The sequence below is a fragment of the Pagrus pagrus genome (genome assembly GCF_965226575.1).
Source record: "Pagrus pagrus genome assembly, chromosome: 1".
Lineage (NCBI taxonomy): Eukaryota > Metazoa > Chordata > Actinopteri > Spariformes > Sparidae > Pagrus > Pagrus pagrus.
The window spans coordinates 24,482,867-24,498,247 of NC_140185.1; the positions used below are offsets into that span (position 1 = coordinate 24,482,867).

At 41.2% G+C, this 15,381-nt stretch overlaps 1 protein-coding gene across 4 annotated transcripts in view; it reads right to left on the reverse strand.

The window, feature by feature from the left end:
- Positions 1-3,894: 3,894 nt before the first annotated feature.
- Positions 3,895-15,381, reverse strand: part of cgnl1 (cingulin-like 1) — a 31,168-nt gene continuing 19,681 nt past the window's right edge. For 3 of the 4 annotated variants that reach the window (XM_084355274.1, XM_084355272.1, XM_084355273.1), the window contains exons 9-19: positions 14,106-14,312; positions 13,899-14,003; positions 13,653-13,805; positions 13,045-13,215; positions 10,144-10,305; positions 9,406-9,495; positions 6,535-6,618; positions 6,177-6,301; positions 5,793-5,901; positions 5,483-5,646; positions 3,895-5,399 (exon numbers count right to left, since the gene is read on the reverse strand). In XM_084355274.1, the coding sequence (XP_084211400.1) occupies positions 5,243-5,399; positions 5,483-5,646; positions 5,793-5,901; positions 6,177-6,301; positions 6,535-6,618; positions 9,406-9,495; positions 10,144-10,305; positions 13,045-13,215; positions 13,653-13,805; positions 13,899-14,003; positions 14,106-14,312 (1,527 nt within the window). In that variant the 3' untranslated portion in view covers positions 3,895-5,242. The remainder of the gene's footprint in view (positions 5,400-5,482; positions 5,647-5,792; positions 5,902-6,176; positions 6,302-6,534; positions 6,619-9,405; positions 9,496-10,143; positions 10,306-13,044; positions 13,216-13,652; positions 13,806-13,898; positions 14,004-14,105; positions 14,313-15,381) is intronic. The other variant, XM_084355275.1, reaches the window with a different exon arrangement.

Sequence of the window (15,381 nt, forward strand, 5' to 3'; positions counted from 1 at the left end):
TGCAGCCCTGAACAGAAAAGTTAAGAATAAAGCAGCATGAACTTCCCTCTTCACACGTGACCAGAACTTGGCTATTTTGGAACAATGACCCCTGAAACAATGCATGTGCGTTCAAACAGCTGGCTGCTTTTTAAGGTTGCCATGCATTTCTGAAAACAGTGCATCACTGTGAGGCTGTGTCATCCTTATCACAGACAGCACATTCGTCTGTCAGCAGTTGTTCTGGTGCTTTTCTGTCAAGCAGTCATTAAAACACAGGTCAGCCTGAATTCCACAGCTGATGTTAAACACGATGTTGAACAGACAACAAGCACAGTGTTGTTGGTTGCAACAGTACAATCCTGCAGAAGCAACTGCTTCAAACGCCTGTACTGTAACCTGCATGCAGCAACAAACAATACGCACAACTTCTTCTAGTGACACAGTAAACTCCTAATTATCACTACCTTAAAGTGAGGGAGAAAATACTCAGATACTTTACTGGTAGCAATACCACACAGTGAAATTACAGTAAAAGTCATGCACTGAAAATCTTACTTGGGTAAACATACTTTAACAATGCCAGCATGTCAATATGAACATTGAAAGTGTTATTGATCACTGTTTCTCTTGTCCCTTCTGGCAGCAAAGTGATTCCCTCTTACAGCAATTTTCATGGGACAAACTTCACAGTCCTCCTTTTGTGTAAAATGACTTACAATTGAAGTACAGCTGAGGCCAATATGAAGCTTTGGGGGGGTAAAAGTGGGGATGATCGCAAGTCTGTTTACTGTAAAGTTCAGATAGCGTTTCCTGGCTGAGCAGAGGTGGAGTGACGGCGACACAAAGAGGAAGTTTGATACTACTTACGCAGTCATTTTTTCAGGATCCTTACTTGATTTATGTGACTGATTTTGCATAAAATACAGACTGGAGGATGGGTGGGGTTTTGTTTTCATTTTGAGGGTGGGAGGAGGGGGCTTAGGGTAAGCTCTGCTGTGAGGTGGTAGGCTCTATAGTTCTCTGATATATTACAGTCTGTTCGATGGCTGTATACGGTTTTGTATCTGTTTACCTCCTTAAATATAAATGAAAAGATTTCATCGCAAAAAGAAAGAATTATGACCTATCTTTGACAAACCTACTTTAAACAATAGAGATTTGTTTTTCCAATGCAGAGGCTCAAAATAGAAGGAAATGACGACAGCTTTATGTTGTATAACAGCCTCTGATAAATCACTTGTTGAATGATCTCAGTGACCTAGATTAAAAGGGGAGGGACACGTTGGACTGGTTGGTTTCTGACATTGAAACTGTCGCACATGTCACAAGATGATTTGCATGTAGACAATAATAATTGAGGGTAAGCACACTTAAGTTCTCCACTGTATAAGGGATGGATGATCTTTCTACTCTGTCATCTCTTGATGACACTAATTTGTCACTTATATGATGATCTGTGAGGTCATTTAGGAGCAGACACTAGAGGCAAAACCATCGCTTTTTCATGCGCTTGTCGATTTTGAACTATGTTGCTTCCATGACGCGTCTCCTTTTAGACTAGTGTGAAGAAAACAGCCAAAATATACATTTAGGTGTTTATTTTAGATCAGGTTCCTGTTCTGGAAATTGAGTTTGAAAATGAGCACATATTCAAATAGACTCATTTGCTTATTTAAATATCACATTTTAAAAAACACACACATAATTCTTAATGTCAGCAATCAACTGGGGAAGTGTCATGGTGATGTCTTTTCGTTTGTTGAGCGTCTCACCTTAATCTGAATCTATGGATCATGTTGCCGAAATGAGAAAAGAGTTTACAAAAAATTATGATGACTAAATTAAGAACTCCTTCACATGACTGATTGTGCCTCTGAACACAAGCTTCCTTTATTACATCATAGAAATCAAAATGAAAAGTATGTGTTGATCATAAATACTTGACATGACACACTTGACTTGTCGTTGACTCCAAACACACGAGCAGAGAGCAGGTTTGACCTGCTGTACAGAGAGATACAGTGTACAGTCTGAGGCATCCACCTGAGTAATGTAACTTTAAGCCCTTTGAGGCAAATTGTGATCTGACTTGAAGAACAAACGCTGTGTGTGCTGAACCTAAAACAAGGTTTACTTAAGAATAGGTCATCCACTTTTTGTCTTTATGCTATATTTATTAAACCAGCCATAGATTAAAAAGTCTTATAGCGAGCTAATAATCATCAAGATGGAAGTTTGTGGGCGCTTGAGTGGGAGACATTCCCCTCTATGTCCCTGTGGGTCAGCAGAGGTCTGACAGCTCAGCCTGGTGATAAAAACCAGCCGGCACTCCCACGTACACACCGTTGGCTTCATTATTAATGCTCATACCTGTGGAAAGATAATAGTACACTGACACAGGCATTTCCATTGATAGTGAAGTCTTTTTCAAAACATTAGTTGCCTCAAACAAATTCAAAAATTCACATCATTCATCCCACTGCAGTTTAATTTTCAGATATCCATTTTATTTACATTGTTCTCCCATATGTTTTTAGGAAGGAGCCTTAATGTGACAGCTTGTATCTTTACGGTTACGACAGCTAGGGGGCAGCATGGCACCGTCTGAGAAATGCTCTCAAGCTCCTTTAATGTTTTCTCTCCACCTACACTGAGTTGTTTGTAGATCCCTGTAAGACTTGTAAAACTTGAATGTTTCCTATTTAACGCTGTGAAATAAGGAGCTCCGTGTGAACGAGCTCTAAATCTAAATCTACACCCACAGCTCCCTCCTGGACAGCTCTCTCTCTCAGCTGTCTGCCTCTTTATTTCTCAGCAGTCACTCCGGCTGAAGTCACTCGAGCACATAAAGGAATCCCAGGAATGATCACCTTGTTAAGCGTACACAAGTTTTCCCTCTTAAGCCGTCCAGCCTGCAGCCCCTATTAGTTTACTGCTTGGCTTGACACAAGAGAGAGAGAGATAATGCTGTGTGGCACTTGAAAGGTTGATTTGTTTGTTCCATGCAGAATGGCAACAAATGAAGGTCATGCCCTGCCAACAATAGGCCGCCAGCCAATGGAGTAAGACAGCCCAGACCATTCAGCTCCTTGTTCTGCTGTGGGTAAAGAAAGTCCGGTGTGAAAACCCCAAGAATTCATGTTTTATTATTTGAAACGTTAAATGAAAATAGATTTAATGCATTTAAGACTAAAAAACAGATCTACAATGTGACCTGGACACTTTCTGCAGCGCTACACCAAGAATCAATCTTTTCTTTTACCCCAGAGACTGAAGGAGGTCAGAGCTGCACTGAAAGGTGATCAGGCCCCAGACACGAGGTTTGTATGCTTCATTCGTTCCAGCAGGAAAAATACTGACCCGCTGAGCACGAAATTAAAGATAAAGAGCTGCTGTTGACACAGCTGCTTTGACCCCACAGAGATTTTATCGCAGGATGGCTGAAGTGAAGTCAGTGATCACTAAACTGATCAACTCATCTCCATCAAAAGCAGTGGTGGGAAGGACGTCTACTCAAGTATTATAGATATAATCAAAGGTAGGAAAAGTGCTATATAAATAAAGTTTATACATTTTTATGTATAAAAAAAAATGTGTAAAGCGCTGTTCCGCTTAATGAGCACATTTTCTATATAGATTTTTAGTAAATGTATTTGAACTTTTATCAATAGAGTATATACCTCTAAATCTGTTCAGTCGTTTTTGTATTATCCTGCTGACAAACCACAGGCAACCGAACCGGCACGGGCGAAAACAAACTCTTGGCAGATGTTATTTTATTATTACTAATATTATTATTATTATTAATATCATTATTAAAAGCAGAGTATTTCTAATCTTCAAACATGACTGAAGCAGATTTCAAATGTTATAATCAGCTGCAAGGAATATTTCAACACGGACAAAAGCGCGTGAGAGTAATTGGGAGTAACTTTATTTTTAGTCTCAGCAGGATTTATGAACATACACATGTGTACAGAGAGGTAGTGACAGGAATATGTCTCATCCACTCTCCCTCCACAGACGTCAGAGAGTGCAAATCATCACATTGTAGAAAAAGCATCAATGACAGTTTATCTAAGGTGAAGAAATTCCCTCATTCAGTTCAAGGAAAATGTAAAGAATGTCCACACGTCTCCTTCTGCAGGCATCACACAAATATGAGGTTAAACAAACAGACTTAAACCATGTTCAGTATAACACCGCCCCATTCAGAGAGAGAAATCACCACAGATAGAAGGTCAATCAAAGTGTTTCCAGTAAAATAATTGTGTCGAGAGATGAAGTGGTTTTGATATGTTTGGCTTTGTTGGTGCTGTAACTGCTAAAAGTCTGATTCAGAATCAATAATCATAGAAAAGACAAAAAAAAGTTAATCTTCCACAGGGTTTCATGAAGCAGCCTTTTTCCAGTAGATGTACAAGCAATACTGTGATGTCATGAATATTTGGAGAAACCTGTGTGATAAAATAACATTTTCATGGATCTATTATTGGTCATCAAACCGTATAAAACTGTATAAAAATGGATGTGTACAAAGTCCCTCATTTACTGTTCCCTAAATCCCTCACTGAGTCAGGATTTTGTATTTTAAACCATGAATAAATAAAAAAAAAACACAACCTGTCACTCCTCACTTCATATATTCGTAATTTGATCTTCATTCTTTAAAAAAAAAAAAAAGGTAAATATATTTTATTTGACTGACTGATACAAAAATTAATATTCAGAAACTGTACGTAAATTTAACATATTTGATAGGCATAAAAACGCAACGGTTAATAACTTCATATTGTTCACAAAAGGCAGTACTGGTTGGGTTGTTTTACAGTGCATTAAAGAGTGCGTTTTCAAGTTTACTACTGCTAAAATAATCATTGACAACGTGTGTAATCCATTTGTTAAAGGAAAATCCACTCAGAATAGAATTGACAAATTTACATAAGACTAAATGTGGGAATGTAAATTAAACAGTATATACATTACATTTCTACGGGAACGACTAAAAACATCAAAACTTTTATGATTTCATCCATTAATACTGAGTGACTTTATGGACATTGAGTATTAATATCCTGGAGAATAATGTGAACACTCTGTTGGACTGTGGATTTTCACAAACAAATATCTTAAATTATCCAGATATCAGCTGGAAAGTCTCACAGATGTTTCGGTGTAATATTTACAGTTTTCCTCAGAAGCACACGGTCATTTGGTCCGACAGTGATGAATGTGCTTCACCTCTTGGTTCTGACTTGGTTTACAAAGTGAAGGTGGACAGGATGTTGTCCTGACTCGAGGAGCGCTTGTAGCCCGATAATGAGCTGAAGTACGTCTCCCCATCTGTGCTGATGTCATCATCATCATCCTCGTCGTCGTGCAGACTGTTGAGCAGAGGGGCGGAGGTGTTCTTACGCCTGGATGAAACAGAAATAAATTAATTTAAGGACAAGGAGAATGTCTGTGTATTATCTAAAAGCCTTTTGTTGTTGTCGTTTACCTCATCTCACTCCGCAGAGCTTTGACCTGGCTCTGGAGCTGATCGTTGGCCTCCTGTTGCTCGTCCAGGTCTCTCTGCAGCTTCTTCTTGCTGTGCTCCAGACGGTCGATCTCCTCCTCAGCTTCGTCCATCTGCCGCTTCAAGGCCTTTAGACGCAGATTCAACTTCACGAAGAATCAACAAGCACAGGGTTAAAAGAGTTCAACAAAAGTATTTTCAGTATTTGGCTGAGTGACAGACTATTCAGACATTCAATTAAGTGTCTGTAGTATATTACGTTTTAGGAATGTTAGAATGATGTAATACGTACTTGGTCCTTTTGATCTTGCAGTGTGTTATGTTCTTCTTCACCTTGCATCATCATCTCTTTTACCTTCCTCTCCAGCCGGCGGTTCACCAGCTGCAGGTTGGCGCGCTCCCTGAAACACAAGCAGCAACATCAATCTGATCTACACAAACCTTAGCACTCAAATAACTAAAAGGACCAGTGTGCAGGATTTGGCTGCATTTACTCCAAAACTCCAAAGTTGCAGTCTAAATCCATCAGTGTCGCAGATAAACTTTCATCTGAAAGCTACAAGTCAACGTAATGAGGCTCTCTACTTTTCAGTCAACCTCCCCCCAAAGCTTTCCTCTTCCATCACCTAAACACAGCCCACCTCATCTCTATTCCCAACCGGAGCCTTCATCTCACCTTTCCTCCCCCTCCAGCCTCTCCTCCAGCTCCTGTATGCGGCCCTCCAGCTGGGCTACCAGGCCCTCTTTGTTGGACTTCTGGGAGCCCTCGAAATGAGACACTCTGCTCTTCAGGTCTTTGTTCTGCAGAGGTCACGAATAGGGAAGTAGTGAGCTTCACTGGGCAAATGTATGTTCATACCCCATATCACATCAGTGTATCAAAAATATGAATTGGAAATTGATGTGAGAATGGATACAATCAAATGAAAGTAATGAAAAGACATATGAATGAAATGAGTTGGTGCTTTGTCTGTGTAGTTTGTGTAGGAACACTGTGTGTGTAGTTGTTTTCCTCCAGACAGGAGAGTGTGTACCTGTCTCTCCAGAGCCATCTTGTCACACTCCAGGTCCTGTCTGCTAGCCCTCTCCTGCAGGAGTTCATTCCTCATCTGCTCCACCTGTCAAGCCGAGTCCAGACACTGTCATCGCTACAGTCCCACACAGTCTGATGACAATTATTATCAGACACTGCCTGAGTCTCACCCAGCAACAGAAACCACTGTGGCGCCCAGTGAGTCAAGATGCTAAACAATAGAAGAGTTAATGCTCCAAGGGACTCAGTTAATTGGTGAGCTGGATTTTCTTGTTTGGCTGCATTCCACTTTATGTCGAGACTGTCATGTAAACTCTCAGTGACACAGGACTGTAGTAAAGAAAATTAATGACAGTAGTTTCTGTAGAGAAAACACTTCGCTGTGTGCTTTCAGACTGTATAAAATGTTAGCTTTTAAAACTGACACTTTTCTGTTAAGTGTTATGTTATGATAGCACATTGATTTATCAGTCCTACATTTTATTTTAAAAAATCCACTAAAATAAGAGAAATTCCAGTATTTTTAAACCAGGGTCCTGTGTTTAAATGGCTAACAGCACAAAAATATGTTTTTGGTGAGTTTTATTTTGTTTCTGTCAAGTTTAAGTGTTTATGGTGATAAAATTACTGTTTCTGTAAATGGAGTCTGGTGGATTTGGCGAAAAACAAGCACTTTAAGTGGTCGTACTTTGACGGTGGAAGTTGCCCTTCGGGATTACGAATGCTGGAGCTATTCAAAAACCTTTTGCACTTATTAGTAATTTTTGCACAGCAAAATATGTAAACAAAGGGGCAGATTTAAATCATTGCCCTTAAAATCAACACCACTTTCATGTCTGTAGAAAAATACAAAGCTACCACCAGAAGCAGGTTAGACTTGAAATCCAGATGCTATCCAAATACAACGCAGTGTAGTCCACCCACAGTACCAGCACTTCTATAGCTCACTGATTAACATATATGATACATTTTACATGGAATTATGTGAATATAGGAAGCTTAAGAGGTACTGGTGGGCAGATTTTGTTACCAGGCTAGTTGTCTTCCACTATACCCAGTTTGTTTGGCAAGGCTAAGAAGAGAGCCTTATATTTTTACAGCAAGGATTGAGAGTAGTAAAGATCTTCTCATCCAACTCTCGGCAAGAAAGCAATTAAGAGTATATCCTAAAATGTCAAACTATTCCTTTAATATTAATCTGGTGCTGTCATATATCCTGTCACTGAACACAAAATCAACTGAGAGAAGCCTCACTGCATGACTGTTCAGTGATAGCCTAGTTCAAAAGAAAGAAGGATGAAAACTAATCGATACAGTGGCGATGGTTCTTTCTTTGTGAGGGGAGCTCAGAATTGGTGATATTTTATGCCAATTAGTGGGTGACAGTGGGCTGCTCTGATGAACGATGGCCCCTATAACTGGTGCACCCAGCACAGTGCTTGAGGGAGCTGAATCAGCAGACTGGAACATACAGCGAAACTAATCTGCTTTGTGAAAGACGGCAGGAGAGGAGAGGGGAGATTACTCTCATTTAGACAGGAGAGGAGCACCTGGTGCCAGGAGAGACGCAGGTGTTCTTCCTGCTGCCTCTGCTGCAACCCCACCACCCCTCCACCCCATAGCCATACACCCCCACACAGCCCTCGCCTCCTCCCCACAGACATTAGAGCGCACACACCAGCACATACCCGCGTGTCTGTGTGTGTGCGCAGCCACAAACACACACCACTAGCACTCAACCTACTCCACTCTGCACAAGGCTCGAGTGTTGCCTTGACAGCCGACCTCCGCCTCACACTGAACCACTGCCACTTTGTCACAATGCCTCTTTTTGTCATTGCCAGGAATTTTTTAAAAGGGAAACCATTTAAGGAGATTTACATACTCAACTCAACAACATTAAGCTTTTCTTGATGTCGCTACACACATAAATTTAAAATTTTGGTCACAACCTTTGAATCTGTGTCAGTTCCAGACTGGCCTGCTGTCTCTGGAGCTCATAGAGACTGTGAACACTGGACTGTATGTGCTATACATTAGCATAAAATCTGTAGGGTTGCACTTGAGCAGTGTTATTTCAAAGACTCCAGCACCAACATCCTACCTCTGATTAGTAAGCACTCTCCCACGAACACACAACAATGCTAAAAGCACATGTACTTTATCTAAATCTCACTTCACAGTGCCTCCGTCAGCAGCTTTATCAGCCAGGAAGGAAAAAGTGGAGCATTTGCTTGCGAGGTTTATAAAAACTGACTTCAAGCAACAAAAACTGGATTTGTTCTCGAGATGAAGTTACTGTACTGAGCATCATTTCCAAGTGAACTCCGCAACCTGAAAACTTGAGACATTTGGCAGCTCGAGCATTTTGGCTCAGGCAACGCATTAAGAAGGCTCTTTTGTGGCTGATGCATGAAAATTGGATAGACACTCTCAGACCACGCTGGCAGGCCGCCAACCTGAATGATTATGCAAGATCATCTTACAAAGCAATAACCAGTCCACTTTATCCTGACCAGAAATAAACAGGGAATTTGCGGAGTGTGGATATTAAATGTAAAGACACAAACACCCAAGGGAGCATTGATATAACCCATCAACCTGCATGTGAATTATGCGACTCTTTCAGGACTGTATTTGAGACCTGAGATTGTTTTGTGGAGATCACATGTTGGTTTCTTTCAGAGATTAGTGATTGCGGTCATGATGTTAGAGGTGGAAGACATAGCAGCAGGAGATCGGGATATCATTTACAGGTTGAAATGGAACAGAGAAACGTCTGTAAGTGAATATGGACAGCAGGTCACTGACATGAGTGAGCACTGATAATGAAAATGTGTTGAGTGTGTGTGTTTATGTGTGTGTGTCGTACCTGCTCTCTTCCTCGGTCTATCCTGTCCATCAGCTGGTCTCCACTCTGACGCTCCTCATCCAGGTCCAACTCCAGCTGAGCAATCCTGTCCTGCAAAACCAAACGGATTACATCCGCACAGTCAGTAAGTGACTGAATCAGTTGTCTATAAATATTTGTGTTAGAGTACACATATTAACCATTAATAAGTATACAGATAAGTAGCAGGTTTAGTCTTTGTCATTATCAAGCAATTCTTTATGTCTTATTCTCCATGACCATAACAGCAACAACCTATGAGCTAGCAATCACCGCGCTGAAAACAGCAAGTTACTCTAACCTTAACCTGGTCATTGACAGTACAAACATAAACAAGCGAGCAAAGAAAATCCAAATTTAGTGTTATTTGAACACTATTAACACTTGTAGTGTGTTTTGCATATAAGAATATTGAGGAACACCGACTATTCTTGTGGAACTACCACCTTATAAGACCCATGTGAGCAAAGCATACTAAGAGAATATGGTCATGCATACCAACGCATTAACATAATTAAGGGGGTAACAAAGAGATAGTGCTACTAATATGCATGCTAATAAGCAACAAAATAATGGTTATTTATGTACCCTGTAACAAATATTTAAACATTCATATCTGATGTTTACTGAGGTGTTCAGGAATCCTAAATGATTGTATTGTGGTCTTTTTTCATGGCTAGTAAGAACAAAATCTTCTCCAGTGGCTTCATCATTATGTACCTCCATGAGTTTGACGTGTCGAGCTTTGTCTTCTTTACTGTGGGCTTTTGTCTCAGCCTCCTCCTCCAGTTCATGGACCTTTGTCTCCAGCGTCTTCTCCCTGAGCACAGCCTCATCTCGTTCTCTCTGACACCGCCGCAGCTCCTCGCCTTGGTGTGATAACTAAAACGAAATGCATCGACAAACTTCAAACACCAGCCCAGTTAATTGTCCTGTATAAATAAGCATACCACAGAAAATATTTAGGACACATTTGTGATGCTTGAAGAGGAGTTAAACTGGCCTAGTGGGGGTTGAATATCTCATTAAAAGACCCTCAGCATGTTGTAACTACTTCTGCAGTAAGTGCGTATTAAATCCGGCTGTCCATCTCCTTCTTCAATATGTCATCTCGCTTCTTATCAGGTATTACCGCTGTGGCAATGACCAACAATTTAGTCACTGCTTAAGGAAATTATTATACGGTTCCCCCGTGTGACTAATGAATCTAGTGCAGCTAGTGTTTCCTCCTGTGTTCATTCAGCAGCAGTGCCCCCTCACAGCTGGAAAATTGCCCCCACTGCTTAATGCTAAGACAATGAAAATTCATCATCTGCCCTCCTTTCTCACCCTGAACAAATATTTGGCCATTAGTGCAGAACTGTTCCATATTTCATTATGTAAATACTTAAGTAAGACCTAATTTAAGCCATGGAGCTGAAGGTGAGCATGCAAAGACTTAGTAATAGGTGTAATGGGATAATCACACATCCCCTCTCAGGCCCTGGACAGCTATAAGCAAGTTAGGATGTGAATAAATTACTGTGTTAACAAATTAATAAAGCAGATCTACCTGCTTTGACTTACTGCTGTTTTTTGCCTGATATTTCTTGAAAAGTAAGACTGTTAAAGAAGAGGCATTTTTGTGGCACTTGTAATTTCACTGATAGTCTGCCAAATTCACACGGGTGGAGCCGAACGGGGCATTCGAGAGCAGCTGGAAAAGTGGACTCACTAGGCCCAGTCCAGTTTCTCAGGAGAGGTGGAGGAGGAGGATGTGGATCCTGCCAGCACAGCTTCAACAACAATGATATCACAACACTGACATCCTCCTCGTCCTGTGCAGCAGCTGGACAAAGATACATTATCACCGATGAAGGCAGGAAAAAAGGATGCAGACCTTGTCTTTGCCTATGACCTTTACTTACAAACACATGTACAGCTGAAAGCCCACATCAGGAAAATCCAAAACACTAAAGTGGCATGTCAAATAAAGGCTGAAAGTAAGGTGCAAAAGTTTGAGTAGAAAGTTCCTCCCACAGAAGGAAATGTCAATACTCTCTTTTTTTTCTCTCTAGGAAGAGCATGTCCTGCCAAAACCTCTATTAAAGGTACCCAGTGGAGTTTTCATCATCAACAGACACGGTTTTGTTTACGGGGTTAGAGTTAGGACACACTGTGTGTATCCGTAAGGTCTGATAAACACGCTGAATGCATTTTCTACCTCTTACAAAATGTGCAAACTCTTTAACAATCTGAATTGTTACATCGGCTTGTATAGAGTCTGCTCTTCTTTAATTGGCTTATTGCTTCCTTTTAGGACACATTACCTCTAACAACCGTTAACTCCCTGTGAAGTCTGCAGAAACATGTATGAGACCACCCCTGAGCTCGTGGTGTCAAAATGTGCATGTTGGTACACAGAACTACACCTTGTTTTACAGGACTAGTGGTATTAGATTTGTAATTTTTTTTCATGATTACATCCAACCTCAACACTTTGAACTTTGACTAGGATATCCACTCTACTGAACATACCAATAGAGTGATGTAGCCAACTAGATGCTGAGTGGACATATTACTTCATGTGGATCTTATTTGGGTGACGTATTGTCAAAAAAGAAATTCAGATTGTAAATCGTTACTGTTATCAAATAGATTGTGATGTTTTTTTTTGCCTCAATGTGCAGATTGGGAAAACAAACAAAATATGTTTTGGCTACAAAGGACAGTCTCATAACACTGGTTCATCACTCCAACAGAAAAGTAAAAAAAAAACCTCTTAATTTAACCATTCTTTTAAATTTAAAATATCCTGAAAACCTGGCACTTCAGTGTGAAAATCCATTATATCTTATTCACAGACCCTATGACTCTGACTCTGCCATGAAACTGATCTTGAGCTAATCTTTCAGGTACTGTTATTTGTATCACTCCTTTGTTGCTATGGCTCCCTTTCCTCCCTAAACTACATGATATCTAAATGTCCTGCAGCATTTCTGCATCCACTGAACAATAAAACAGTTTCTGCGTGGTCACCGTAAAAACAATCTCGACCGCCCAACCTCATTAAATAAATGTTTGATAGATAAATAAAACAACATAAGCCACATTTTTCCAACACAAGTTATTCACATTCATCCATTTCTACTTCCAACAAAAACATTCTCCACATTCCAAAGTGCTGACAAGGATAAATCACTTGAACGCAAACAACGCAGAGTGGTCATAAGTTTCACCGTCATGGCCACACATCAAAGCATTATAAAGGAATTCTCCACGTTTCCATTTAAATTCTAACTTGGAGTATAAACATTCATTTGAATAAAGAACAGAGATTTCCTGCGGCTTCACTCGGCTCAAAGACTTCACTTTAATATTATGGTTGGGGTTTGAGGGGGCAGCAGGGAGCAGAAATACCAAAGTGATGACATCTCCCTCTGAAAGGAGAGGATGATGTTGAGGGGAGGGGGTTAAACTGGTTGAGTCAGAACAATGGCTCATCATCTGACGTTCTGCATGGGAGGCCTCGGCTGGGCTGACTAATGATGGCCTGGATTTGATCATTCTGGCCGCGAAAGCAGTGTTAGTGTTCAAATTTGTGCCAATTACGCTAGATGAGGCTGACGTAGCCCACTGTACCTGATCTTGCAGGGTTTTTGTAGCCAGTAAGTACTTCTCCAGCTCCTGTCCTCGCTCCTTCAGGAGCCGCTGCAGCTCCGACAGCTCCCGACGGTTCTTCTCTTTATAAATGTCGATCTGCTCCTGCAGCTCTCGGGTGGACGACTGGGAGGCATCCACAATATTGTTCATCTGCAGGCACAGAGAGATGGAGTACAGGCCAAAGACAGACAGAAATGTGAGGGGAAAAAAGCCTCCTTTCAATTCCTTAATTAAAAAACAACAAAAGTAAAATACTTCAATGGTCATAGAAAAGAAAAAGTTCTTGAGGCATTCTCGCTTTTACTATTTCGCCAGTTGGCTTTTGAAAACCAACATTCCTGACTAAATCAACCTTTTAATAAAACCTTCCTCCTCGCTCAAGAGTGCCTGAGAACATTTTCTTTCTTTCAAGAGCAAAATAACCTTCTCTGGACGTCCTGCATGTGAATGAACTGAAAGAGCACTTGGCCTCTGCATTGTTAAAATAACTTAACTACTGAATAACTGCATCTCAACTTTTTCCTAAAAAAGATCTGATAATCATTTGCTGGGGATGATTGTTTCTGTGCACAGCTGAGTGCACTCACCTCCCTCTGGAGTTTCTCCACTGTATGGTCCAGGAGCCTCCTCTCATCCTCGATGTTGTTCTTCATGCTCTTGAACTGCTCCTTCTGAGTCTTCTCCTCTTGTAACCTCTCCTCCAGGTCCTTGTGTTCAATGTTCAGTTTGGTCAAGTTCCTCTAGAGAAAGGCACAATATTAAAGATGTTAAAACCATGCTTGGTATAGACCTCCACATCTCTTTTTCCCCACATATAGTGTTGCTGATCTCACCTGCACATCCTCCAACCGAATGGTCAACGCTCGATTGGCACGTGACATCTCCTCTTCTTGCTCCTTAATTTCAGCCAAAGATTCTTCCAAATTCTTCTTCTCTTTCTGTTAAGTGGACATACTGTATGTATGAGACTTTCATACTGTATAATATGCTGCAGCAATAATAAAACTAGCATCAGTTGCAGTTCTGTGTTGACCCCTCACCTCCAGTCGGCCCACTCTGTCCCCCAGCCTGCTCTCCTGTAGTTTGGCCTCGTCGATGATGCGGTTGAGTTTGGCCACCTCATTTTCCAGCTCCTGTGCCCGCCTGCGCAGCCGCTCGGCTTCTTGGGTCAGCCGTCCTGCTTGGCCCTCCAGTGCACCCTTGGCTGCCTCCACTTCAGCCCTCTCACGGACCACTGCTGCGCTGCTCTGCAGATCAGAACAGGACACAAGGCTTCAGTATAAAGGAGGCAGGAGTGTGTGACACTCAACAGAAAAAGGAACAATGATTCACGATGGAACATTGGAGACTCTCAAATAAAAAAAGCGAAGTGCTTAGTTTCTCACTAAAGTTTTGTTGCTGTGGAGACGGGAGAATAACAGAGTCCTCCTGTGATTCTCTCACACTTCATAATAAACCACAAACGAAGGCAATTAAACCTGAGCTTCTATTAGCTTCTGCTGACTGAGGGCCACACAAAGTCAGCAGGTTAGCAAAGCAGACCTGGTGGTCTCCTATGTCACTAGATTCAAAGTTTTTCCACCTGATACACTGCTGTGAGATGGCTTTTAAGACATGTCTTGTGACCACTAACAGTGCCCAGATTTATGAATGAAGATTGTGCTTTGGCTCTGATATTTCAGGAGGGTGTGCTGTGCAGGAGAGGAAGAACAGGAGACAGACGGAAATACATGTCTGTGTGAGAGAAGGGGGCCAAAAATCTGACAACAACCACGCGACTCAATCAGTACGACAGTTGACAGGTTTCGGCTGGCAGCGTGGGTTGACTGAACGGAAACAACACTTTTACATGGAATGTTAGAAAACTGGTTCAGCAATTTCCCGTTTACCTCAGTACAGGTATGCCCACACTTTGATACACAGAACAACAGAAGACAGCTGCATATCTATAGCTACTGTTTCACTCCACAACTGAACTGAAACAAGTGAACAATTTGATTCAATAAATGCTCAAGCTGTGTAAATGTGTCAAAGGGTTAGTAAAGTGCATTAGTGACCTCCAAGAACATAACAGCCCACACACACACCCACCCACACCCTTCGGCCTTTAAGACCCGGCTGACTAAGATACACTCGCTGGTGACACATTGATGAAAGATGGCTCAGTAAACGGCATCAACACAAATACTGGAACAAAAATCTGGTTTGTTTTTCTCAAGCAGCCAACTTCCTGCAAGATGGCCTAACAATCAGCAGGAAGAAGAAAATAGTAAAAATACAGGTTCCTTTGACAAAAGCATGACAATGAAATAAGTA